Genomic DNA, 23,476 nt, shown 5'->3' with positions numbered 1-23,476 from the left:
AGGGGACACCCCCAGCCAGCCCACCCTTGAGTCCCCCTTTATGATGGCGGTGATGACAGTCCCTCTGCCCCCTTTGGAGGAGGGGGAGTCCGGCTGGGGCTGGGGCTGGTCTGATCCTGCCCCTTCCAAGAGCCGCTCTGACTCTAATAGAAGCCGTAGGGTTGGAAGGGGGTCCCAGGGTCATCTAGCCCAACCCGCAGGCAAGGGTCCCCCGGCAGAACACCACTCCGCCTCTGTGGATTCATTTCTTTATTTCATTTTTAAAAATGCATTAAATTTCTTTTTTTTTTTAATTTCAAAAAAATTGACTTCCTTCCCCCTTTTTCTGCGGTTCCTTAAATTAATTTTTTTATACAAATATCTTCTGCGTATCCGAATTCATTTCATCTGCTTTAAATATATAGTCCTATAAAACTGCAGGTCATTACAACCATCCTGCCCGTGTTCTTGTCTGTTGGCAATTTATCTTTCAATATTCAATAAGCCATTTCCATTCTTTTATATATATATAAAAGTTGGTTATCTTGATTTCTTAATTTCCCGGGAGGTTTTGCCATTTCTGCAAAAAGCCCCCCCTTTCCAGGGTCCACGACGCTCTAGCCGCCTCGCTCGCTCCCCCTTTCAGCAGCCGCGACGCTCTAGCCGGCTCTCCCAATGCCTCTTTCCCCCTCCCCTTCCGGGATCCACGTTTCCGGCCGCGCCAGGCGGTTGCCGCGGCAACCAGGAAGTGCTGCCTGGCGGGGCTTCCGGTCCGCTGGTCAAAGCCTTCCCCCGGGGGGTTTTCTCCTCCTTCCGCCGCCCCAGCCATGGCGGACTCGTTCAGGGCGAAGAATCTGCCGCCCAAGGGGAAGCGGCGCTCCCCGGAGCCGCACGCCTACGACCCGTGGGGCTGGGGGGACGCCGAGTGGGACTGGGAGCTGCCGCCGCCCCGGGTCTGCTGGGAGTCGGAGAGGCTGGCGGCCCGGGCCCCCCGCGCCCCCGGGGAAGGGTCGCCCCGGGGGAGGGGCAAAGGGCGGGGTTTCTGGGGGCCCCCCGGGGACCGCCAGGAGCCCCCGAGCTGGGGGAGGCCCTGGAGGGGGAGGGGTCCTCGTAGAGGGGGGAGGGGGCGGGATCGGTGGGGGGGAGGGAGCCCCCCCAGGGCGGAGGAGGAGGAGGAAGAAGAAAAACACTGGGGGAGGTGGGGTTCCCGCGGAAGGGGGAGGGGCTCTGGCAGAGGGGGGAGGGGCCGGGATTCGTGGGGGGGAGAAAGCCCCCCCAAGGAGGAGGAGGAAGAGCCCTGGAGGGAAAGGGGTCCTCGCAGAGGAGGAAGGGGCTGGGATCCGTGGGAGGGAAGGAGCCCCCCCAAGGAGGAAGAGGAAGAAGAAGAGCCCCCCCAGCAGGAGGAGAAGGACCCCTTTAGGAGGAGGAGCCGGTGGGGCAGCCGGGAGAGGAAGCCCCCCTCGTGGGAGCAGCCGCCTCCGGCCAAAGCCCCCCGGAAATCCCACTGGGGTGGCAGCCCCAAGAGGGAAGCGGGGATGCGGGTGCTGCTGACGCCGCCAAGGCAGAGCAGCCCGGAGCAGGGCCCCCCCCACAGGCCGCGAGGCTGGGGAGAGTGGGACTCGGCCAGGCACGGGGTCCGGGAGCAGCGCTCGCCCCCCGGCAGCCCCCCTAGGGGTGGGAGCTGGTGGGGCGAGGCTGAGAGGAGGCATGGGGAGAGCCCCGGACGAGAGGAAAGGGGGCGCGGGAGGCAGGCTGAGGAGGGACCCCAGGACGAGGCACCCTGGGGCGGCTCGGAGCAGGGGGGCGTTTTGGGCAGCCTGGAGCGCCTGGCATGGGAGGAGGGTGGGGACCAGTGGAGGAACCCCGACTGGGTCAAGGACCAACCCGCCACCCTTGCCAGGGGCGAAAGCCCCGCAAGGTCCGACTGGCAGCACAGCCAGAGCGGAGACCCCGACGGTTTCCAGAGCGGGTGGGGGCCCGACGGAACCGAGGAGGGGACCCCCGAGATGGAGGAGGAGCCGGGGTGGGACGCTGCCGGAGAGGACAGCGTGCCAGCAGACTCGGACGGCGCCCGCCCCGCCCCAGAGAAGTGGACGCCCTGCCAGGAGGTGGTGGACTACTGGACGAGGTCGTGCCGCACCTGCCTGAGCCTCCGCCAGAGGAGGAGGTTGATGTCCTCCTGCCCCCGCCCCACCTTGCCCGACAGGAGCCTCGAGACGCCCGCCCTCAACGCCGACATTGCCAGCCTGGGCGTTGCGCCGCAGCAGAGGGCGGAGCTGGTGGAAGCCCGGAAGCTGGGCTGGCTCCAGGACGAGGTTCTGGACACGCTGGCCCCGGCCATGAGCGTCTACGAGATGGCCGAAGAGGCCCTGGAGAAGCGGGTGCCTGTGGACCCCCTGGAGTTGCGGGAGTGGGCCCAGCGCCTCCTCCGCCTCCTGGGCAGCCTGAGCGCCCGCCTGACCCTCCACCGCCGCGTCAAGGTCCTGCGGGCCATCAACCCCCGCCTGCAGTCCATCTGCTCCAAGATGACCAGCCGCGAATGCAACGGGATGCTCTTTGGCGAGGACAAAGTCCAGCTCCTGAAGGAGCTGCTGGCCAGATTCCCCCAGCTCACCCAGAACAACGCCACCTACAAGCGGACCCGCACTCATCGCCGGAAGAGCAGGGTGTACAGCGGCCCCCCGCCCCAAGGCGCAGGTAAGGCCGCCTTTGCCCGCACCCCAAGCCGGTGCCCACCCTTGCCCGACATTTTGGGGCCAACGGGGGGCCAAAAGGTTGGGGGGACGCCAGCTTGGGGGTGCCCTGGGCAGCCCCGAAGTCGCATTGCCTTTTAGCTGTTTAGCATGTCTCCGTCAGCCTCCAAGTTGTGGTGGGGCTACAACTTCCAACACCCTGGAGACCCGGCAGGAGGAAAATTCCGGGAGCAGAAACACATTTTAGTAGGGTGGCACCGGGGTCTAAACCACTGAGCCTCTTGGACTTGTCGATCAGAAGGTTGGCAGTTCGAATCCCCGCAATGACTGGGTGAGCTCCCGTTGCTCGGTCCCAGCTCCTGCCAACCTAGCAGTTCGAAAGCACGTCAAAGTGCAAGTAGATAAATAGGTACCGCTCCGGCGGGAAGGTAAACGGCGTTTCCGTGCGCTCTGGTTTCCGCCATATGCCAGAAGCGGTTTAGTCCTGTTGGCCACATGACTGGGAAAAAGCTGTCTGCGGACAAAGGCCGGCTCCCACGGCCTGAAAGCAAGATGAGCACCGCAACCCAGAGTCGCCTTGGACTGGACTTAACCGTCCGGGGGTCCTTTTACCTTACCTTTACCTTTTAACACTGAATAGCATCAGCCCACAAGGGTTATTTTTGAATATATATATGCTTGAAAACCCACTTTGACAAGAACCGAAGAAGAGCGTGCCAGCTGCGTAGAAGAGCTCTGCGGATTCCAAGCAGGCCTCCCTCTTCCCAAAGCACCCGGGGCTCCTTGCTTTAAGACGCCTTGGCAAGCAGTAGCCAAAGGTACTGAGCCCTGTGGCCCATTCCATGGCGGTGCTACTCCTTGTGTCTTAACTGGAGTCCTTGTTCATTGCTAAGCCTTCTTCCACAGTTAGCTGAGCTGCCATTGAGAAGACCAGTTGTTTTTTTTTCAGAGAGGAAGGGGCATGTTGCCTCCCGTTGAACAGCCAGGGGAACTTTATTTTTTTGCCCCACAGCTTTGGGGAGACAAGTATCTCCTCGGTTATCAGGAAGCCCAAAACAGGCTCTTTCCTGGAATCAAATTCCAAGCCGTATTATTATTATTATTATTAAGGGACGCAGGTGGTGCTGTGGTCTAAACTACCAAGCTTCTTGCGCTTCCTAATTGGAAGGTCAGCAGTTCGAATCCCCGCAATGATGGGATGAGCTCCCATTGCTCGGTCCCTGCTCCTGCCAACCTAGCAGTTTGAAAGCACGTCAAAGTGCAAGTAGATCAATCGGTACCGCTCCGGCGGGAAGGTAAACGGTGGTTCTGTGCGCTCTGGTTTCCGTCACAGTGTCCTGTTGTGCCAGTAGTGGTTTAGTCCTGCTGGCCACGTCCTGGAAAAAGCTGATTACGGACAAAGGCTGGCTCCCTCAGCTTGAAAGCAGAGATGAGCGCCGCAACCCCATAGTCGCCTTCGACTGGGTCCTTTACCTTTTACCTACCATTAATTATTACTATTTTTATTATTATTATTATTTACATATCTACCTGACCTTTTTCGCCAAGGAACTCAAGGTGGTGGGATGCTTTGCTTCAAGGAGGAATTCCAGCAGACGGACACCGTCTCACAAGGTGAGCGCCGACCCGCACAAATGTTCACCACCTTCTATTAGGTGTTAGGAGCTCAGATATAAACCAGGCACCAAACGGCTCCTTAAACCAAGTTTCCAAAACGGAACGTGAAGTTGCTCTGTTTTTTATGCCAGATGGCTCTAAAGTCTTAATTTTCAAATGATGGCCTGTCACTGGTTGATTCAGTTAAACCTGGTGCTGTGGTCTAAACCACTGAGCCTCTTGGGCTTGCCAACCGTAAGGTCAGTGGTTCGAATCCCCATGGCGGGCTGAGCTCCCATTGCTCTGTCCCAGCTCCTGCCAACCTAGCAGTTCGAAAGCACACCAGTGCAAGTAGATAAACTGCGGCGTTGGGAAGGTAAACGGTGTTTCCATGCGCTGGTTTCTGTCACGGTGTCCTGTTGCGCCAGAAGCAGTTTAGTCCTGCTGGCCACATGACCCAGATAGTTGTCTGCGGACAAAGGCCAGATCCCTCGGCCTGAAGCGAGATGAGCACCGCAACCCCAGAGTCACCTTGAACTGGACTTAACCGTCCAGGGGTCCTTGACCTTTTTCCTTTTTCCGTACTTCTTTTTCTTAATGGTGACACAGACCGCTAATAACGTAGGAATATTCTTCACAACGGTGAGCAGGCGGAAGCGAAGGCAACAATGCGCTCTAATGCCGTTCGCCGCTCCTGCTCAGGCTGCCCAGAAAAAGCATTTTGGTTCCAGAAATTCATTCCAGCCCTGCGGATAAAATCTAACTGATAAAATTCTACAGGATCTGGGCGTTAGCGCGTGAAAGCGGTCCAGATCCGGGGATCCCCAGATGACTATTCCAGGCGGCTGACAGGCTGCTGCAGAATTCGCATGGCGGATGTCGAACGCCGATCAGGCATAGCGAGTTCGTGATTTGCCCCCACAAAATCTAGGGGTTCACTCCCAGGTTTGGGGTTTCCTTTGGCAGGTTGAGGTGGCTGACTCTCCTTCGCTGCCGGGTTTTAGGCAGAGGTCGGAGGGCTGTCTGCCAGGAGCTGGGCTAGATGACCGCTGGTGCCCCTTCCCCCTCTACAGCTCTGTGATTCTGTTATTCCAGGTATCTGGGCCGGCACTGATAGCTGCCTGCCTGAGACCCAGCCGGGCCATGAGCTGAACTGGTCAGACTTCGGTTCCTGATCGGTCGCGGATAAACCAATGGTGCCCGCTTGCCAACCCCACCCCCCTTTCAGGGGCTTAACTGGCCCCACAGACGCCCAGAAGGACCCCCCCTCTTACCAGGGGCAGAGAGTGGGAGCAGAGGGGCCAGGAAGCGGACCATTCCTCTCGACGGAAGAGATCCCCCCACGCTTGCCCCCCCACCTGCTCAAGAGTCTGTCCCTTGGCGAGCCAGGCAGGGCCACCGTTGAGCAGTTGGGGGGCCACAGGGCAGAATGGAGCCAAGAAGACAACTCTTTTGTACATGACTCTCCCCAGTCCTCTCTTGACTCTGCAGCGAGACTGTCTGCCCCCCCCTCAGGGGCCGCGGCAAGCTCAAGCAGGGGCGTTTTATTGCAAGCCCCCCCCCCTTCTGTGAAAGGCCTCTTGGTTTTCAGAGAGAAGACATAGCTTCCTTCCATTACAAGAAGAGTTTTTTTCTCCCAACGGTGCAAAACTGTTTCTGTTTGAACTTGATTTTTTCGTTGTTGAAAATTTTCTGTGGTTTTTTTTGGGGGGGGGTGGGGGGGTGCTTGCTGGTACCAGGAAAAGCCAGACCCCTCCTTTCCCCCCTCCTTTTTAAAGGCCTTTTGCCTCACAGCAGAAGGGGACACCCTTTTCAACTCTTGGGCTTTCCTGCGTTTTCTTTTGCTGATGGAGGCGTCTTGTGGCAGGGAGTTCCAGCTGGGCTCATATTTTTTTTTGCCTGCTTCCCCCCCTCAAAAAATAGTTTACACCTGGGGGCAGGAAACAGACCCTCCATGGGACTTTTTGTTTTTTGGCCGATGGTTTTCCCGTGTCAGATCTCTGGCGGACTCTCTTTTTTTCCTCCTCCACCCAAACTGGCTTCTTGGCTGAAGAAACCACGTCCCGGCGGTTGAGGTCCGACAGGAGACCCCCCCAGGTTAAGAGGACCACGTTTGCTCTGTTCCCTGAAGGACATTTGATGGATTCCTGCAAAGAGAGTCCCGGGGAACCAACCGATTCCTTAGCCGTTTGCAACCGAAGCCGCGCTCGGAACTGGAGCAAGAGCTTGGAAGTCTGTTTCTGGGGACCTTCTGTAATTGAATAAATGTTCTTTTGTCTTCACAAGCCGTGTCTTTTCGTTTAATGCTTCCCCGTCGCACCAGGAAACACGCCCCCCTCATTAAAATAAAAACATAATTAAAAACTCACACTGGAGTCATGGCCGTCGTTTTGAGATGTTGGAAGAAGGGTGAGGGGGCAAAGGAGGCGTCCGCCCACGAAAGGGTTAAGCGTCTCGCCTAGGATTGGCCTGACTTTCTCTCAGCTTCCCTCTATTTCCTTTTTCTTTTCTTTCTGTTTTGAAATAAATTCTTGGTTTTACAAATGCAAAATATATACGAACACAAACTGCAAAAACAAATCTGTTTAGAAGAGATTCTCCCCATCTCCTCTTCCTCGCCGTGGGGTCCCATTTTAAGCATCTAAAACGGCATATTCATCCAGACTCCAATTTTTATATCAGGCCATATGATCCACAATAATTTTGGCACTACAAGTGAGTCAAAATCCAGCTGCTTACAGTGGTCTCCTAAATGACTTCTAAAATTTCCCCATTCTTTTATAAAGTCTTTATCCTCTTTGTCTCGTGAGGTTTCCAGTCAGTTTTGCCATCTCGGCAGAGTAGGCTCTTTTATCTTCTTTCCAGTTCTGTGTTAATAACATCCGGGTGGCCGTTGTTCCACACATGAAGAGTCTCTTCTGCTCCTTTGGGATGTCGGGACATGTAATTCCGAATAAAAAAACACCTTCTGGTTTCTTAACAAAAGTTATTTTAAACAGAGCTTCCCTGTATTTTCAAACCATAAAAGCCCTTTTTGTGGAATGCCTGAAAGATTCCTGTTGGGACCCAAAAGAGAGAAGGGAAGGGAGGAAGAAAGGAGTATAAAAAGAGAGAAAGGAAAGGAGGAAGGAAGGTAAAAAGATAGAGAAGGAAATAGAAAGAATGAAGGGGAGGGAGGGAGATAAAAAGAAAGAAATAGAGAAGGAAAGGGGAGGAAGGGAGGAAGATAAAAAGAGAAAGAGTGAGAGAAAGAAGGAAAGGGAAGGAAGGAAGAGAAAGAAGGGAGGAAGATAAAAAAAATTGAGAGAGAAAGGAGGGATGAAGGGAGGAAGATAGAGAGGGAAAGGAGGGAGGGAGGAAGATAAAAAGAGATAAAGAAATAGAGTGAGAGAGAAGGAAAGGGGGAGGGAGAGAGATAAGGAAAGGGCAGAGAGGAAGATAGAGAAGGAAAAGAGGAAGGAAGATAAAAAGAGAAATCGAATGAGAAAGGAAAGGGGAGGAAGGAAAGAGGGAAGATAAAAAGGAAAGAGAGGAGGAAAGAAATTTGGCCCCGAGCCGCGGCGTTGGCTCTGGGCAGGGACCTGCCTTTCCCTCTGGCGCCACTGGGGGCGCCCTCCCTCCCCGCCCCGGACTTCCGATCTCGCGACAGTTGCGTCAAGATGGCCACAAGGTAGCAGCAGCAGCTCGGGCGCCTCGGATGCTGCGCCAGGAGGAGGAAGAGGCGGCAGCTGGGAATCCGCCCCCTTGGAAAAGCCCCGCGGAGAAAAGCAGCGGCGGGGCGGAGAGGATGGTAAGGCTCCCCCCTTTGCAAGATCGGGGGGGGGGTCCCCTTCGAAACCCCCTCCTCTCCAGGAGGGTTGCTGCAGCGATTGCATAATAACAATGCTCAGAGCCGGACACGCGAGTCGGGCCCCTTCACACGTGCACGGGGGGAGAGCGGAGCCGGGCAGGGAAAGGGGGACACACAAAACCGGCTTGCAATGTTAGGCCCCATGCTGTCTGCACTGGCCGGCAGCCCTGCCCAGGATCCGAACCCGGGGCCTTCTGCATGCCAAGCACCCGCTCAGAATAAACCCAGGTTTCCAGGGGGTTTCAGGGGTGGGAAGAAAGGGCTGGTGTTAATTCGGAGATGCCCCCGGGTGCTCTAGCCACTGAGACTCACAGCCCTGGCCTGAATTTCAACAGGCGATTTAGACAACTTTTTAATGGGGTGTTTCAGCTATAAATATGCTGTGCATGCGGGATCATTGTTTTGTTGTTTTGGTTTAACGATTTACTTTTGTTTGAAGGTTGGTGTATAAATGTTCATAGTAGTAGTAGTAATAATAATAATAATTTATTATTTATACCCCACTCATCTGGCTGGGTTTCCCCAGCCGCTCTGGGCAGCCTCCAGCAAAATATTAAAATACAATAATTAATCAAATCTTAAAAGCTTCCCAACTTGTTTTGTTGTTTTCATTTATTTACTTTTGTTTGAAGGTGTATAAATTTTCATAAGAATAATAAGAATAGCAATAGTAACAGAAGGGAATATTTTGCCTGAACACAACTGCCAGCAATATTTGAGCGCAGGGCATGTTCTGTAGACAAAGGGCCTGCAAATCTCGGCTCCTCCAGCGAAGGGGCTTTTGGGACGCCCTACCTTACAAAGCTGTTGTGGACTTGAGTTTAAATATATATATATTAAATATACATATATATATATGTATTTTACTATATTTTTTAATTAGTGTTTTTATGGAGCAGCCAAGTAATTTCGTTGTCCCCGAAGGGGGCAATGACAATAAAGATATTATTATTATTATTATTATTATTATTATTATTATTATATATATATATATTCAAATGTCAAAAAGAAGCCCTGCATGTTGGTTAGTGGACATCACTGCTGCCAGGAGTGAAGGCTGCCAGGGGAAAAATAAAACGAAAGCAGCTTTTTGAGGCCCATTTTGGCTTCTCATTCGCCGCCAAAGAGGAACCTCTGCAGTTTTGCAAAACAACCCGCTTTTAAGAGGGAGATTCTGATTTTGGTTGCACGGTCCCCTCAATCCTCTAAAGGCTCCTCCTCCTCATCATCATCATCATCATCTTGTTTGCATGGTCTCTTCCCCCAAAGAAGAGCCCAAGATCAAGAGCAAACCCCCCGCCCGTCTGAATAGGAATCGGGTCAGCCAGAAAAACCCGATGTCTCTTTGGCGTCCAAAAATCAAACCCAGCCCAACTTCTGCAAATATCCCTTTAGCCCAGAAAGGCTCTTTAGATGGTTTATCAAGATGCTATTTTATAATGGTTTTGCCCTCCATGATTTGATCTGACCACCGCTTCCCTGCAAGAGCTGCAAAAAGTGGATTAAAAAACCCCAGCGACCAATTTCTAAAAACCCAAATAAAGGAATATATTGTGGCTGTAATGAATTCACTGTAAAGGGGGGGGGGGTTTCACTCTCAATCAATTCAAGAATGCAAGGAAGCAAATCTTCCCTCTCACATCCGAGAGAATTATAATAACCAGCTGCCCCCTTTCACCCCCCCCCCCCGGCCAGGAGAAGACGCCACCCCCGCCTGCTGCCCCACTTGCACCCCAAGACCTCCGGGCGTCCCCCCCCAGCCGCGCCAGGAGCAAAGCGGAGAAGGAAGAGGGGGCCCCGACGCTGGTGACATCTCCCGTGGCCTCTTTGGGGGGTGAGTAGGGGCGGGAAATCAGGCCTATTCCCCCCCCCAAAAAAAACAAAGCCAGCTTTCTAGTCCTCATGAAGGCTCAAGGAAATGGCCTTGGTCCATCTTGGTCCATGGGGAAGGGGGGGGATTCCCACCCCTACCCGGAGATGCCTGGGGGGGTGTGGAGCTGGAGGGGGGCCCTTCACAAGCCCAGCAGGAACCCACCAATGATGTCTCTTCTTCCCCTCTTTTCCCCAGGCCCAGCCAACTCGGGGGTTTCGGCGACCCACAGCCACCCCACGCCGAGCGGCGGGGGACGGAGGCAGGACCTGCGGCTGCCCAAGAGGAGACCCCCAGGTGAGTTGGAGGCCGGGGCGGCCCTTCTTAGCAGGGGGCTCAGGAACGGGGCGCACGGGGCCTAGTTTGGGGGTGGCCCCCTCTCCTTTCTCCCCAATGGTGGGGCCGAGAATCTCGCCCCTCCTCCCCGGCTCCGCTGCACATTTTCCCAGGCTGAGAGTTTTGCCTACGTTTTCCTCCGGCCCCCCCACCACTGCCAAGCGGCCCTTGGAAGATTATCCAGGGAGGGGAACACGGCCCTCGCGACGAACAGGATTCCCAGTTTCCTGGGGATCCTGTGTGTCCCCCCCCCCCCCCGTTTAGAAAGCCACTTCCGGTCAATGTGTCTTTTGCCCTAGAGAGGACGTGTGTCGGTTGTTCCCATTTCACAGAAAGGGAAAATAGAGGCATAGGGCTGCGAGCTGCTCCAGCCTCAAAGCGGGGCTGCCAAGGCCTCTTGAACCGTAGAATAATGGAAGTGTATTGTTGGAAGGGGCCCCCCAGGGGTCATCCAGCCCAGCCCCCTTCAGCTAATTCTCTTGCCTCGCCCTAGGGAGACGCTACCAGTGCTCTGGGGACGGCTGCCGCCTGGCCTGCCGCAGCATGAAGGAGCTGCTGGATCACATTCGGGTTCATTATCGGCCCACACAGTCCGTGGAGGGTAAGTCGGGGGGGGGGGAGATCTTGAGCTGCCTTTGCTCCCTCACACCTTCCATCACAGTAACTATTTTTTGGGGGGGGGTTGATTCCCCCACCCATTTTTTAAATGTGCCGTATTTTTCGCTCTCTAAGACGCACCAGACCACAAGACGCACCTAGTTTTTGGAGGAGGAAAACAAGAAAAAAAATATTCTGACTCTCAGAAGCCAGAACAGCAAGAGGGATCATTGCGCAGTGAAAACAGCAATCCCTCTTGCTGTTCTGGCTTCTGGGATAGCTGCGCAGCCTGCATTCGCTCCACAAGACGCACACACATTTCCCCTTACTTTCGAGGAGGGAAAAAGTGAGTCTTAGAGAGCAAAAAATATGGTAAATAAAACAGAAAAATTGTAACGACAGAAAAGAATGGGGAGGTAAAAAGCAAGGCTATTGAAATGGGCTTGTAGAATGACTGAGCCCAGCTGCCCCTCATTTTTCCAGGGAAGATTTTCCGCTGTTCCTCTCCGGGCTGCTTGGAGTCGTTCCCCAACATGCAAGTTCTCATGGAACACATAAAGGTGCACTACAAGCCCAACCGCTACTTCAAGTAAGGCCTTATTATTCTTACTCTTCTTATGATGATGATCTAGAGGGGCCCAAGTAAATCTACTCCCAAAGCTCAGGTTTTTTTCTGTCTTTTTATGCATTGATTTGCTATTTCTATCCATCACAGAAGAGTCATTCTTTATTGTAATACGTGTAAACTGTCTAATGAATTACTTGCTGATATTTGATTTTAGCATTTACTATTGGATTCTAATGCATTATTGCATATAGCTTTATTTGGTGGAAATTGTTTATTTTAAAGTCATTGTGACTTTTTATATAGGATCCGATTGTTGTTGTTTGATGTTTTATTGTTAATTTTGTGTGTGTTGGAAGCTGTCCAGAGTGGCTGGGGCAATTCAGCCAGATGGGCGATGTAATAATAATAATAATAATAATAATGATGATGATGATGATGATGATGTCAGGAGCTGCCTGAAGGCATGGGCGATGGAGGCTCCCCCCCCCCCCCCCGTTTCTCATTCCTCCCTGTTTGGAGCGGCTGGGATTGAGCCGCCAACCTCCAGAATCAAAAGATGGGTGTGTAGCGTGTGGGAACGGGCCCTCCAGAGGTCCTTCATCCCAACCCCCTGCAACCTGTCCCCCCCCTCCAGGTGCGAGAACTGCATGACGCGTTTCCGGACGTACCGCTCCCTCTTCAAGCACCTCCACAGTTGCTCCTCCACCGGAACCGCCGCCGGTGCAGCCGCTGCTGCTGCCGCCGACACCCCTCCCCTGGCGCCGGAGAAGCCCCTCCCAGAAAAGGAGCCCCCCGGGAAGCTAATGGAGGTCCTCCCCAAACTGCAGACGGTCATCCAGCAGCTCAGGACGGAAGCCATCCTCCCCGGCGAGATGGAGGCCCCGCCGCCGGCCCCCGACCCGCTCCCTGCCGGCCCCCTGGGGCCCTTGCCCGCCCTGCCCCCAGGGCCCCACGCCTTCCCTCTGCTGGAGCCCTCCCCCCTCTTCGGACCCCCGCCGCCCCTGGCCAGGTTTCCGGGGCCGGCTCCCCACACGCTCCCGGGACCCTTCCTGCCTTACGTCCATCCGGGGAGCTACGCCTTGCCTCCCGTCGCCGCCGTCCAGAGCCGCCTCCGGCCGTTCCTGCCGGGACAGGGACTCCCCATCTCCAACGCCGTCTGGAAGAAAAGCCAGGGTGAGCGGAAGACCTTCCCCCCCCCCCTTCGCCCCAGGAGGGTCTCTCTGCCCCCCATCGTTACCTGCCTGCCAGTCCAGCGATTGTGCCCAATTTGCTCAGATTTGAGATTGCCCTAATCCAGGTTTCTAGTCCTCATGACTGCACGGTGGGGGAGCTCTCTGTAAGGCTCCGCTCGATCCGGAAGCTGCAGTCAGGGCAGGATGCTGCAGAGAAAGTGCTTTAAGCAATAACAGGCAACATGTGGCGCATAATGTTCCAACAGAATATATGTAACCTGTATTATTTCACAGTTCTTAAACCATGGGCAGGCAAACTATCACCTTCTCAATTAAATGAGAGGAATGTGTCCTTTTATTTCAAGTGCATCTCTGGGTTATTTGTGGGGCATAGGAATGCGTTCTTTTTTTTTTTTATTTCCAAAATATAGCCCGGCCCCCCACACGGTCTGGAGGACGGTGGACCGGCCCCCTGCTGAAAAAGTTTGCTGATCCCTGATTTAAATCAATTTGATTTAAATCAAATCCGCCCTGGAGAGAAACCTCCCCGGATATTTAGGAAGCTGGCGCAGGTTTCCATCTGCTCTTAAGCCTAGCGTTACTTTAACTCTTCCAGAGTCTTGCATGACGCTTGTCCGTTTGCTCCGGGGCTGATCTTTCTCTTTTTTTGTGCCCCGCAGGGCACTCCTCCAACAGCCGCATCGTGTGGGAGCACACGCGGGGGCGCTACAACTGCCTGCAGTGCTCCTACTCGACGGCGTCGCGGGAGGAGGTCACCCAGCACGTCGAGGACCACCGCAAGAACCCCTCCCCGCCCGGGCGCCTGGACGGAGAAATGGGTGAGTGGGGGGCTGGCGGGGGACCTCCCCTTCGTCCCCGGCACCTGGGGTGGCACGGGAGGCGGGTGGGTTGCCTGGCAGGCGCAGGGGACCTCCGCTCAGGACTACAACTCCTGTTGCCCCCGGAGTTGTAGTTTGGCAGCGCCCGGTTTCCCCAAATCCTACTCAGAGCAGAGCCCAGGGGTCTACTCGAGTTTGGCCAATGCTGGGTTGTAATGTCGGACACCGAGGGGGTTGGGCTACAACTCCCATCAGGCGGAGGTGAGGGGAACTGTAGTTTGCAGCGCCCGGAATGGCTTCTCACTGACCTGGCTATGCTCATTGGGAGTTGTAGTCCAACTATCTCTAGCCAAGGCGATTTGACTCCATCTGTTGGGGGTTTTTTTGCAGTTTTTATCAGTTCTGCGTTTCTGCAACGGACAAGTTTTGCTTTGTGATGGATTTTAAATGTCCCTTCAAAACAACAACAACTGATGCTTCCCCGTTTTCCTCTTTCCTCCACCAGACTTTGGGGTGGGGCTCCCCTCGTTCCACCCCAGACTGACGCCGGAAGTGGAGACCACCCTCTTCTCCCCGCTGTGAGGCTTCCACGGTGCTGACACCCCCCCCCCCCCGTTTTATCACCATCACCATCTCCATCCCCCCTTTTAAGGTGCAGTAATGATGGTGGGGGAATCCTGGCTCCTCTCCACCCCCCAAAAAGGGGGTAGAGGGTGCAGACACCCCCAGGAAGTCTTTCCTCTCCACCCCCCCCCCCAGAATGCGTGCGCACAAATGGATGGTGTTTGATGGGAAGGGTGTTGAGATTTAATTATTATTGATATTAATTTAATCTAGAACTTTTCCCGGTGCATTCTTCTTCCCTCTTTTTTCTCCCCCCCCCCCAAAAAAAAAGGTTTCTCTTGCTTTCAAGGCAAAATGCTCCTTTCCCACCTCCAGCCCCTCCTTCCCTAAAGCCGATGATCAGGTTTGCTCAGGTTTGTTATAGCGGGCTATTTGCTGCTTTTGCAAAAAAACACAAAAAACCAGAAATAAAATGGGAATTGTACAGAAAATGTGAGCGAGCCTTCTTGTCTTGGGGTGTGTCTTTTGAGCCCTATTTTCAAGGGGGGGGCAGTGACAAAGGCAAACAAATACACCTACCTCTTGCCGGGTGGGTGGGGGGGGGGGCAAGGAACAGTCTTTCAAACCCCCTGTTTTGTTAGATTTCCGCAACCCTCCCCACCCCTCTACTCACACACAGAGAGAGAAACTGCTCACGATTCAAGGCGAGTTCCACCAGAAAAACACAAGCAGGATTTTTTGGGGGGTGTGGAACTGCGAGGAGTGAGGTCTGCAATGAGAAGCCTTCTCTCTGCTCCTGCAGGGATGAAGGGGGGAGCCCACAAGCGCCCCCCCCCCAGCCTTGGCCAATTCCCAGAGTCCAGCCCTGAGCCGGTCAGGGAGGCGCCTCCGTCCCGCTGCCAAGAACGACTCGGACTCCCTTCTCCTCTCTCAAAAAAGTGCACGGTTTTAATATGAACAACGATGCATCTCGTCTTCTTTTTGGTCTCTGTTCAAAGCGTTATTACAAAAACAACAACAAAACACAAACCCAACAGTTCTTGTAAACCACTTGGAAAGTCGTCAGACAGGACGGAGGAAGGGGGTGCGAAATGGAAAGAGGGGGCGGCCCCCCGACTCCCCTCCGAGGGGTCCGGTCGGAGTCTGTAGGGAGAAAGGGGGGGGGGGCAAGGCACCATGGACTGGGGAGGAGGAGGAGAAGTGCTAAGGCGGTTTCCCCAGGCTGCTCACAATCGCCGGCTCCTTTTCCGAGGACGGGACTCATCCGGAGGCAGAGGGCCAGGAGAACTTTCCTTGTGGGGCAGCTCTGGAGCCAGGCTTGCCAGAGACCTGCTGGTGACCCAGAGAATCAGGAGGGGGGAGGAGACGTCTGGCCAGACCCTCCGTCCTGGGGTCCAGGGCTGCAGAGAAGCAGCTGGAGCTTGGCAGTTCACAGCAGTGGCCCTTCCTGGAGCAGCAGCAGCAGAGGAGGAGGAGGAGGAGGCAGCAGCTCCCGCCCGGAGGCAGAAGGGGCAGGGGTTGGGCTTGCCCCGGCGGGGAAGACCAGGGTGCCTGGCGATCCGGCCGCGTCTTTGGCAGGTGGGGGGAGGCGCAAGGGGCTCACGGCTTCCTTCAAAGAGAGAACGGGGACACAAGGGGCTGTGAGCAGCCGGCGCCATCCAAGAAATGTCTCAGAAACGACGGGCAGGGTGGCAAAGCACCGCCCAGCGGGTTGCTGGAGGGGCCTGAGAATGCCCCCTGCCTAAAATCCCAGCCAGTGTGGACACCACTGGTGCACCAGAAGGCATGAGGACCAGAATTGTGTTCCTGTTTGAAGGGGAGGCTCCAAAGCCCAGGGCAGCGCCATGTTGGTGATGGGAAGGGCTCCTCCTGCTGCCAGCGCTGAGCCGGGTGGGCCAGGGGGGTGGGCTGAGTCCGAGGCAGGTTCCCTGGGAAGCAGAAGCGGGCACCTTAATACTGGCTGTCGGGGTCCGGGCGGCCCCCTCGCTCCTCCAGCAGGCTCTCGGTGCTGGCCGACGTCTCCGAGTCCAGGTTCTCCTCGTCGGAGCCCCTCTGGTCCAGCTCTGGCAATCGGTAGGTGATGTCTTCCCTGTGGCGGAGAGAGAACGGAAGGGCCATGCTCACGATGCTCCCAGAGGAGAACAGGCAAGAAAGGGGTGGCGTCAGAGATGCTCACAAAGCTCTGCGTGGCGTGGAAAAAAGTTCCCCTCTCTCATAATGGCAGCTGGGAGGGAAACTCCTCCTCTGGCTCCCAGCCAACCCCCCCCCGCTCCCCCCTTGGGGGCCTGCCACTCACTTCTCCTCCTTGATCGACTGGATCCTCTCGATCAAGAGCTCTTTCTCCCGGTTGTCCGTCTCCTCTCCCTCCGGGATAGCGCCCAGTTTCGGCGCAGTGCCATCGTCTGACCCGGCCTCTGGGGAGCCTTTGCTCTGGAAGGAATGGGGGGGGGGGGGATAGCAAGGTCTGGTGTCTGTTCTGGGCCAGGAAGGAGGCGAAGGGTCCTTCAAAGCCCGTCCAACCGAAAAGCCTCCTCCAGGGTTGCAATGAGACACGAGGCAGCACCCTTTGGGTGGGCAATTTGACGCTCGCCGGCTTGTCCCAGGCGGCAAAACTAACCGGTGCAGTGCGGAAAGGGCACTGAGGAGGATCTGGGGGCAGCGCAGGTAGACGGGCCACTCTCGGGTCTCCCTCACAGGGCTGTGGTGAGGGTGAACTGGGAGGAAACCTAGCCTGCTCCAAGCTTCCTACGTATCCAGGAATGTTTGTTCCTACACACTGTGAGATTGGGGGACGGACGGACGCCCGACAGCATTAAAGGCTGCTCCTGCCCACGTGCAAAGAACCTTCTTCCCTTGCCACCAAGCAGACACAAGCCAGCCAGCATATGCTACTTTAATTATAAGAAAAGGCACATATATATGACTGTATATATGAATAGAACGTCAGGTGTTAGTGTGAAATCCTTTTTTTAAAGAAAGAAAGAGTGGGGGTGACTTCCAAGGCAGCAGTTTCTATTTTCTGAAAGAGAAGCACAGCTTTACAACCTCCCCACAAACCACAATTTGGACACGACTGTTGTAACTCGGGATGCGTGCAGCCACGCAGCATGCGGGTCAGGTGAAAAAACAAAACAGCTCTGAAAAGTCGCCTTTTCTGGCTTTGGGGGTCATGCTGTGTGGCCGTCCGAGAGAAAGCGGGGGAACACACACACACCACTTGTCATGCATGGAGAGAGTGTCTACCTACCGGCGCTCCCTTGCGGGGAGAGGAAAACCCAAGTTTTACAGGCCATGGCTAGAAAAAGGGAGAAAGAGACAATGGCCACACTCACAAATGTCACAGGCACACAATTTCTTTCCGGACTCTCCTTGAATCAATTGCAAAATTGTCGGCGTGGCCTCGGCGGAGCCGCTTCGCAATCCGCCTGCCTGCCACAGCAACTGCAGCGTGCTGTGCTAGACGCAGGACGATTTCTAAATCTATTTCCGCAGCTCCTTTCGTTTCTTTCCCCGCAGAATTCAAATTGCAACAGGCGCACACAAAGATGTGATAGTGGGAACGAAGGAAACATTTCCACTTTGTTTACTCCCAATGCTGTTGTTGCAATCTGAATCCCAGAGAACTGAAAGAGGAGCGCAACAAATTACAAAAAGGAGCAATAAAGACACAATGAAAAACTAGTCATGACGCAGGTGTACTGCAGAGCAGGGACCCCTGGCGGTGAGGAACACCTGCCCCAATCCAACCAATCCGTGTTGTATCCCAATCAGTTACGCTCCGAGTAAACCCACTGACATGAATGGAGCTAAGTTTGTCACTTCCATTTATTTTAATGGGTCTCTTCTATGGATGTCACACTAGGAAGTGTGTTATCTTAATAAGCTTTTGGCAGGGTTTTCTTTTTCTAAATTTGTAAATGTGGGCCTGACTCTGCTGCAGGGCCCTTTGGGTGTTCTGAACTTCTGGAGGGCGCCAGCGGACGGGCCCACTCAGACCAGCAGCTCCTTTTTGGGACTGGAATCGGCTCGCACTTCGCAAGCCCCTTCCCCACCCCGCCAGGCAATCCCCAGACCGGCTTTCTCGGGGAACAGCTTACCGAGTTCTGCCGCAGCAAGGAGAGCCGTCGGAAGGCGATGCTCTCGGCAGCCTCCAGCTGGCAGATCTCATCCATCTTGACCTTGTACTTCCGCATCTGCTCCTTGATGATCATCTCCACGCAGCTGGGGGCAGAGGAGAGTGAGAGGGGGGGAGGGTGAGAGGCTGGCGGGGAGCGGAGCGGCATGGGAGGGAGAGGAAGGGGGGGAGGGAGGGTACAGGGGAGGGCAGAGGAGACCCTGCAATCCCCGTGGGGGGGGGTGGTCACAGGCGAGGGGCACAACAAGCCAAGCTCCGTTTTCTCCCTAGGCGGATCATCCTCGCCCTTCCAGGAGGGACTGATCCAGGCTCGACAGCCTCACAGGAGGAAGGCAGCAGGGTCACAAAAAGGAAACCAGTTCCCAGCGCAGGAGCTGGGTCTCTATTCGTGGGGCAGCAGCTCACGAAAGGAGGCGGGAGGACTCTTTGGGTCCCCTGCCAAGCACCTATGAGCGCTGCTCCGCCTGCCCCGCTAACCCCAGGCCTGGCTTCCCCTGGGCTCACTCACATGGTGGTTTTGGAGACGTCCTTCATGCTGGTGAGGGGGTCCGAGGTGTCGGGGCAGCGCAAGAGGCAAGGCGCGAAGACGATGGCCAGGGCGTTGGGAGACATGCGGTTGACGTCCTCCACTAGGGCGACCCTGTGCCGCACACACAGAGAGAAATTACATATTGGAAAAGAGAAAGGACACACCTGTGGATGCTGCCAGCATCTCTTGCTGGCCCCAGTGGGAGGAGAATGCTGTCTTAAGAGGTCACTACTTTGCTCCTGGTTTGGAAACAGATCTCCCTCCTCGCCCTTCTCCCTCCCCTCCCTCTTTCCTCGTGTGCCTGGGTATTTGAGTTCTGCAAGCCTGACACTGCGACTCCGCTTTCGTTTAAAAACCCACAATTAGTGACTTTGGGAAAGGATCGTCCGAAAAGCAGGACAAACACAAAGTCAGTGACATCCCTCTCGGGATTTCAGATGCGCATGCAAATATCATGGAGCTGTGGCTGCACACGGGGGGGGGGGCGCGGAGCATGTGGGGGGTGGGCGGTGTCCTTACTTGACTAGGTGGAAGACCAGTCGCTCTAGAGTGTCGTGGTTGGCCTGCGGGAGCTGCTCCAAGATGCTGTAGATGGTGCAGAGCTGCTCCTGTTTCCCCGGGAGCTCTGGGGGGAGAGGGGGAAGGTAAGAGCAGAGCATCGGGGCCCACAGGCAAGGGAGCCCCTCGCCCGCTGCTGCTGCCGCCCACCCACAAGAGGTGCTCAGAGCTGAAGATGGATGTTCTGCCAACTGAAAAGGATGTCTAAACCGATAATTCCTAAAAAAAACCCTGAAGCCTTTTTGCTAGGAATAACGGGGACAGGAGTCCCCAAAAAGCGGACTTATTTATGTACGCTAGAACTTTATATGCAGAAGAAGGAATACCACCAGCGAAGGAGGGATGGCTTACGAAACGGAGGGACTCTGCTGAAATGAATTAATGTTTAAGGATGGAGGGGCACCTTCTCTCACACAGACTCACGGCCCGGCCCTCGGAAACTCACCCACGGCCCGCAGGAAATCGTGGTACTGGGCAAAGGTCATGAGGGGGTCGGGAAGCTCCCTCAGCCACTGCTTGAAGATCCCCGTGATGGTGTGGATGGGGTAATTCTCCAGCCGCACCGAGTTTGGGTCTGAGGAGGAAGAGGAGGAGAAATAGAAGGAGGAGGGAAGGGGGGTAATATTAGAAAAGAACGCTGTGGTTTGAGAACGGACTTCCAGAACAGATTACCGTATTTTTCGCTCTATAAGATGCACCAGACCACAAGACGCACCTAATTTTTGGAGGAGGAAAACAAGAAAAAAAAATATTCTGAATCTCAGAAGCCAGAACAGCAAGAGGGATCGCTGCGCAGTGAAAGCAGCAATCCCTCTGGCTGTTCTGGCTTCTGGGATAGCTGCGCAGCCTGCATTCGCTCCATAAGACGCACACACATTTCCCCTTACTTTTTAGAAGGGTAAGAGTGAGTCTTATAGAGCAAAAAATACGGTAACTTCGTAAACCAAGGTACCACTGTCCTGTCCTCCTGCTCCTGGGAAGCCTCAGGGTCTGGATCCAGAGCAGGGGGAGGCTCCCACCGTTCCTCCTCAGCACAGGCCCTGGCAGCCCCCTAGGAAAGCCAGAACACACACCGGGGTGTTGCTTACCCGCCTGGAGGGCCTGCCGCAGCTCCCGCATGCGGTTGGCGGAGCCCGACTTCCGGTAGATGCCTTCCGTGTAGAGGCCGTGCATCTCCACGTACTCCAGCAGCTTCTCCATGACGACGGGGACGGAGTTCTTCTCGCTGGTCAGGGCGCCCACCCCCACCCCAAAGTGGCGGGGCTCCAGGTCGTGGTCGCCCTGGGAACGGGAGAGGGGGCAGAGCGTGAGCCAAGGGGGGGCAGCATATTTGTGTGTGTGTGAGAGAGACAGGCTTCCTTCAAGCATTGTGGACTTGAACCTGGCTGGGCCACCTGTGGCTGATGGGAGAGCCAGCCCCAACCCCCTGGGGGGCCTGGGCAGGGGGAGTGTGTGTCGCCCACCTTCTTTGCAGCCGAGGACATGCATCCGCCCTGGATCTTGCAGAGGCACTTCTTGTGGCAAGTCAGCTTGCAGACTAGAGGAGAGAAACGGCGTGTCATTGGTATGGGACACCCAGTAAAATGGCAAAAACGTGCAGAACCAGCGTGTGCCGGAAACGTAAAAGGAAAGGGAGGGTGGCGGCGGGTGGTAGTGGCAAAGACGTGAGCCCCTCCCTCTGACCCCCCCCCCACTTACTTCGGCAGAGACAGGCCTTCTCCATGGGCCAGATGTAGGAGCAGCACTGCTCACACGACTGCAGGATGTTCACCTGGTAGCTGCCAAACATGTGTCCGTTCAGCTCTTCGATCTGCAAGCGGGACGGGCAAAGGGGAGGGGCGTTACGGCTCCACCGCTTCTCTCCAGAGGGAACAGCGCTCTTAACATGCTTAGGAGCATGGGGACGCAGGGAGATAGGCCCTTATTCCCGCTTAAGCCACCAGCACTGGCGGAACGCCACTCACCACGCGCTCCTGTTTCCGCTTCTTCTTCTGAGCTTTGCTCTGCTGTTGGGGAGAGAATGAGAAGGGAAAAATATCATTCCCCCCTCTCTTTTCTCTTCCCATCATCCTCAGTGTCGGCACAGCTAGGTGAGGAAGGGTGGGAATTGTAGCTCCCAACCCTTTTACCCGAGGAGCCGGCCTGCCAAGAGTCAAAACTGGCTGAGGGGGACAATAAAAACAGCCCCAACGGGAGGAAGGGGTGAGGGTCTCCCCTGTGGCAGAGGGAGGATTTTCTGGGCACAGGTCTCCATCCCTAAGCGATCCGGATGACCCACACCCACAAAACTCTCCTGGGAAGTCTGGCTGGCCCCACGAGGGAAGCAAGAGCCTCACAGACCTTGGCTGGCCCCAGGTCTTCCTTCTTGGCGTAGCTGCGGGCAAACTCGTCGAGGAGGGACTGGAAGAGGTTGAGAACCAGCTTGACCTCCTTCTCCTCCCTCTGCTTCGCCATGTTGACCACAAGCAGCTGGTAATTCTCCATCAAGTCCTGGTAACCGACGTGGATCTGCCCGTTCTGCGGAAAGAGGCCGCGCTGCAAGTTCATTCATTGAACAGCGATCCGCACGGTGCCCGATCGACAACGGCAGCTGCCTCTGCCACACAGGGCTCTGGGCTAGAGGGGCTTCCCCTCTGATTTCCTGGGGAAGCGCTTCTATTTTTAAGAGTCTGACAGTCTGGGAAGGTGGGAGCAGGACGTTAGACATGAAGTCCCCGCTCCCAGGGCTACTTACGGGGGTGGAGTACATCGTCTTTATGTTGCCCCGGAACTTCTCGGTGGCTTCGAAAAACAAGCACTCGATGGCGGACTTTTGCGAATGGAGATCGTTTATCTGGGAGGTGCGGGGGAAGCAGAGACACGGATTTAATCGCCGATACTCTGAAGCGGAAGATGCATTCTGTAATCTCTATAAAAACTGGATTTATCTGTTTGTGCTCTGGTGAAGTCGCTTTGATTCCTCTGTTTAATGATGCAACCATCTCAGGCAGCTTTTTAAGATGAACTGAAATCCGGAACAAAAAAACCTGAGCCCTTGTGGCCGGGCCACTCTCACCTTGTTCAGAAGAAACTCGTCCAAGTACTTCAGCTCGTTGGCGTTGGTGATATCCCTCAGGAACGGCGCACGCCACTTCTCGGGCGCCGTCTTCACTTTCCTGATCTTCAGGGTGCGGCTTCTCTTTGCCTTGCCCCCTTCTCTGGCTTGGCGCTCCTCCCCAGGGGGGTGGTCCGGAGGCCTGGAGGGAGCTGCGGGGGGCAAACGCAGAGGGCGGGCTCAAGGCGGCTCTTCTCTGACAGCCCATAACCCCCCCCCCGCCCCAGCTAGAAACCCCTCAGAGAAGACGCACAAGCCTTCAGCTTATGTTGGGGAGGGGAAACGCTTGTCGGTTTGAGGGCCACATTCTCTCCTGGGCAAGCTTCCGAGGGCCGCCTGCGGGTGGGCAAGGCAGAGGTAGGCAGAGCAACGAATGTGAATTGTGTGTTTTGTACAGGAGGCAAGACGCTTGCGAGACCTGGAGGTCAACCACCCAAGAAAGGCTCCCTTCTTCCCTTCTCCCTGCCTCTCTCTCTCTCTCCTCACCACATACAGTGGTGCCTCACAAGACAAAAAGAATCCGTTCCGTGAGTCTCTTCGTCTAGCGGTTTTTTCGTCTTGCGAAGCAAGCCCATTAGCGGTTTAGCGGCTATTAGCGGCTATTAAAGGCTTAACGGATTAGTGGATTAGCTGCTAAAAGGCTATTAGCAGCTTAGTGCCTTAGAAAAAGGGGGTGGGGAGCAGACAAAAATCGCAGGAACTCGCAAGACATTTTCGTCTTGCGAAGCAAGCCCATAGAAAATTTGTTTTGCGAAGCACCTCCAAAACGGAAAACCCTTTCGTCTAGCGGGTTTCCCGTCTTGCGAGGCATTCGTCTTGCGGGGCACCACTGTACCTGGCTACCCACAAACCTCACCTTCTGCCGCCCTCTGCACTGGGCCCTCCATGGGTAGCACGCAGGCCAGGAGCTGGAAGCTCTCGCCCTCGTCTGACACGTTGGGACTCTCCTTGAGGTTCTTCCTCTCTGGCTTTGGCCCAAAGAACTTCCACAGGGGGCTCTTGAAGGCAGACCTGACGGGGAAAAGGAGGCTTTGAGGAGGAGGAGGAGGGCGGCAGGGTGAAAGGGCCTGCCAGCGAGAAGGAGCTGCCGCTGCTG

General features: G+C 55.4%; 2 protein-coding genes across 12 annotated transcripts in view; one reads left to right on the top strand and one right to left on the bottom strand.

Annotated features, from left to right (window-relative positions):
• Positions 1 to 806: 806 nt before the first annotated feature.
• On the top strand, positions 807 to 14,555 carry LOC310668249 (uncharacterized protein; the record flags this gene model as incomplete). The annotated part of the gene is made up of 10 exons (XM_083421273.1): positions 807 to 1,114; positions 1,214 to 2,676; positions 4,221 to 4,286; positions 9,814 to 9,952; positions 10,187 to 10,285; positions 10,818 to 10,925; positions 11,405 to 11,510; positions 12,124 to 12,662; positions 13,342 to 13,500; positions 14,006 to 14,555. The coding sequence occupies 10 exons, from the start codon at positions 807 to 809 to the stop codon at positions 14,097 to 14,099; spliced, it is 3,081 nt and encodes a 1,026-aa protein (XP_083277399.1). The 3' UTR covers positions 14,100 to 14,555.
• Positions 14,556 to 14,984: 429 nt separating this feature from the next.
• MYO9B (myosin IXB) overlaps positions 14,985 to 23,476 on the bottom strand; it is a 51,824-nt gene continuing 43,332 nt past the window's right edge. For 4 of the 11 annotated variants that reach the window (XM_083421320.1, XM_083421323.1, XM_083421326.1 and 1 more), the window contains 16 exons: positions 23,237 to 23,391; positions 22,342 to 22,532; positions 22,021 to 22,119; positions 21,627 to 21,803; positions 21,251 to 21,292; positions 20,985 to 21,096; positions 20,750 to 20,823; positions 20,375 to 20,567; positions 19,732 to 19,860; positions 19,248 to 19,353; positions 18,708 to 18,839; positions 18,162 to 18,285; positions 17,312 to 17,359; positions 16,361 to 16,494; positions 16,014 to 16,153; positions 14,985 to 15,673 (listed from right to left, as the gene is read on the bottom strand). In XM_083421320.1, the coding sequence (XP_083277446.1) occupies positions 16,015 to 16,153; positions 16,361 to 16,494; positions 17,312 to 17,359; positions 18,162 to 18,285; positions 18,708 to 18,839; positions 19,248 to 19,353; positions 19,732 to 19,860; positions 20,375 to 20,567; positions 20,750 to 20,823; positions 20,985 to 21,096; positions 21,251 to 21,292; positions 21,627 to 21,803; positions 22,021 to 22,119; positions 22,342 to 22,532; positions 23,237 to 23,391 (1,855 nt within the window). In that variant the 3' untranslated portion in view covers positions 14,985 to 15,673; position 16,014. The remainder of the gene's footprint in view (positions 15,674 to 16,013; positions 16,154 to 16,360; positions 16,495 to 17,311; positions 17,360 to 18,161; positions 18,286 to 18,707; positions 18,840 to 19,247; positions 19,354 to 19,731; positions 19,861 to 20,374; positions 20,568 to 20,749; positions 20,824 to 20,984; positions 21,097 to 21,250; positions 21,293 to 21,626; positions 21,804 to 22,020; positions 22,120 to 22,341; positions 22,533 to 23,236; positions 23,392 to 23,476) is intronic. The other 7 variants (XM_083421324.1, XM_083421328.1, XM_083421327.1 and 4 more) reach the window with 3 other exon arrangements.

Source organism: Podarcis tiliguerta (genome assembly GCF_965153285.1).
Source record: "Podarcis tiliguerta genome assembly, chromosome: 18".
In the NCBI taxonomy this organism is placed as follows: Eukaryota; Metazoa; Chordata; class Lepidosauria; order Squamata; family Lacertidae; genus Podarcis; species Podarcis tiliguerta.
The sequence above is the reverse complement of the archived record's forward strand: the minus strand, read 5'-3'. Positions and strand labels throughout refer to the sequence as shown.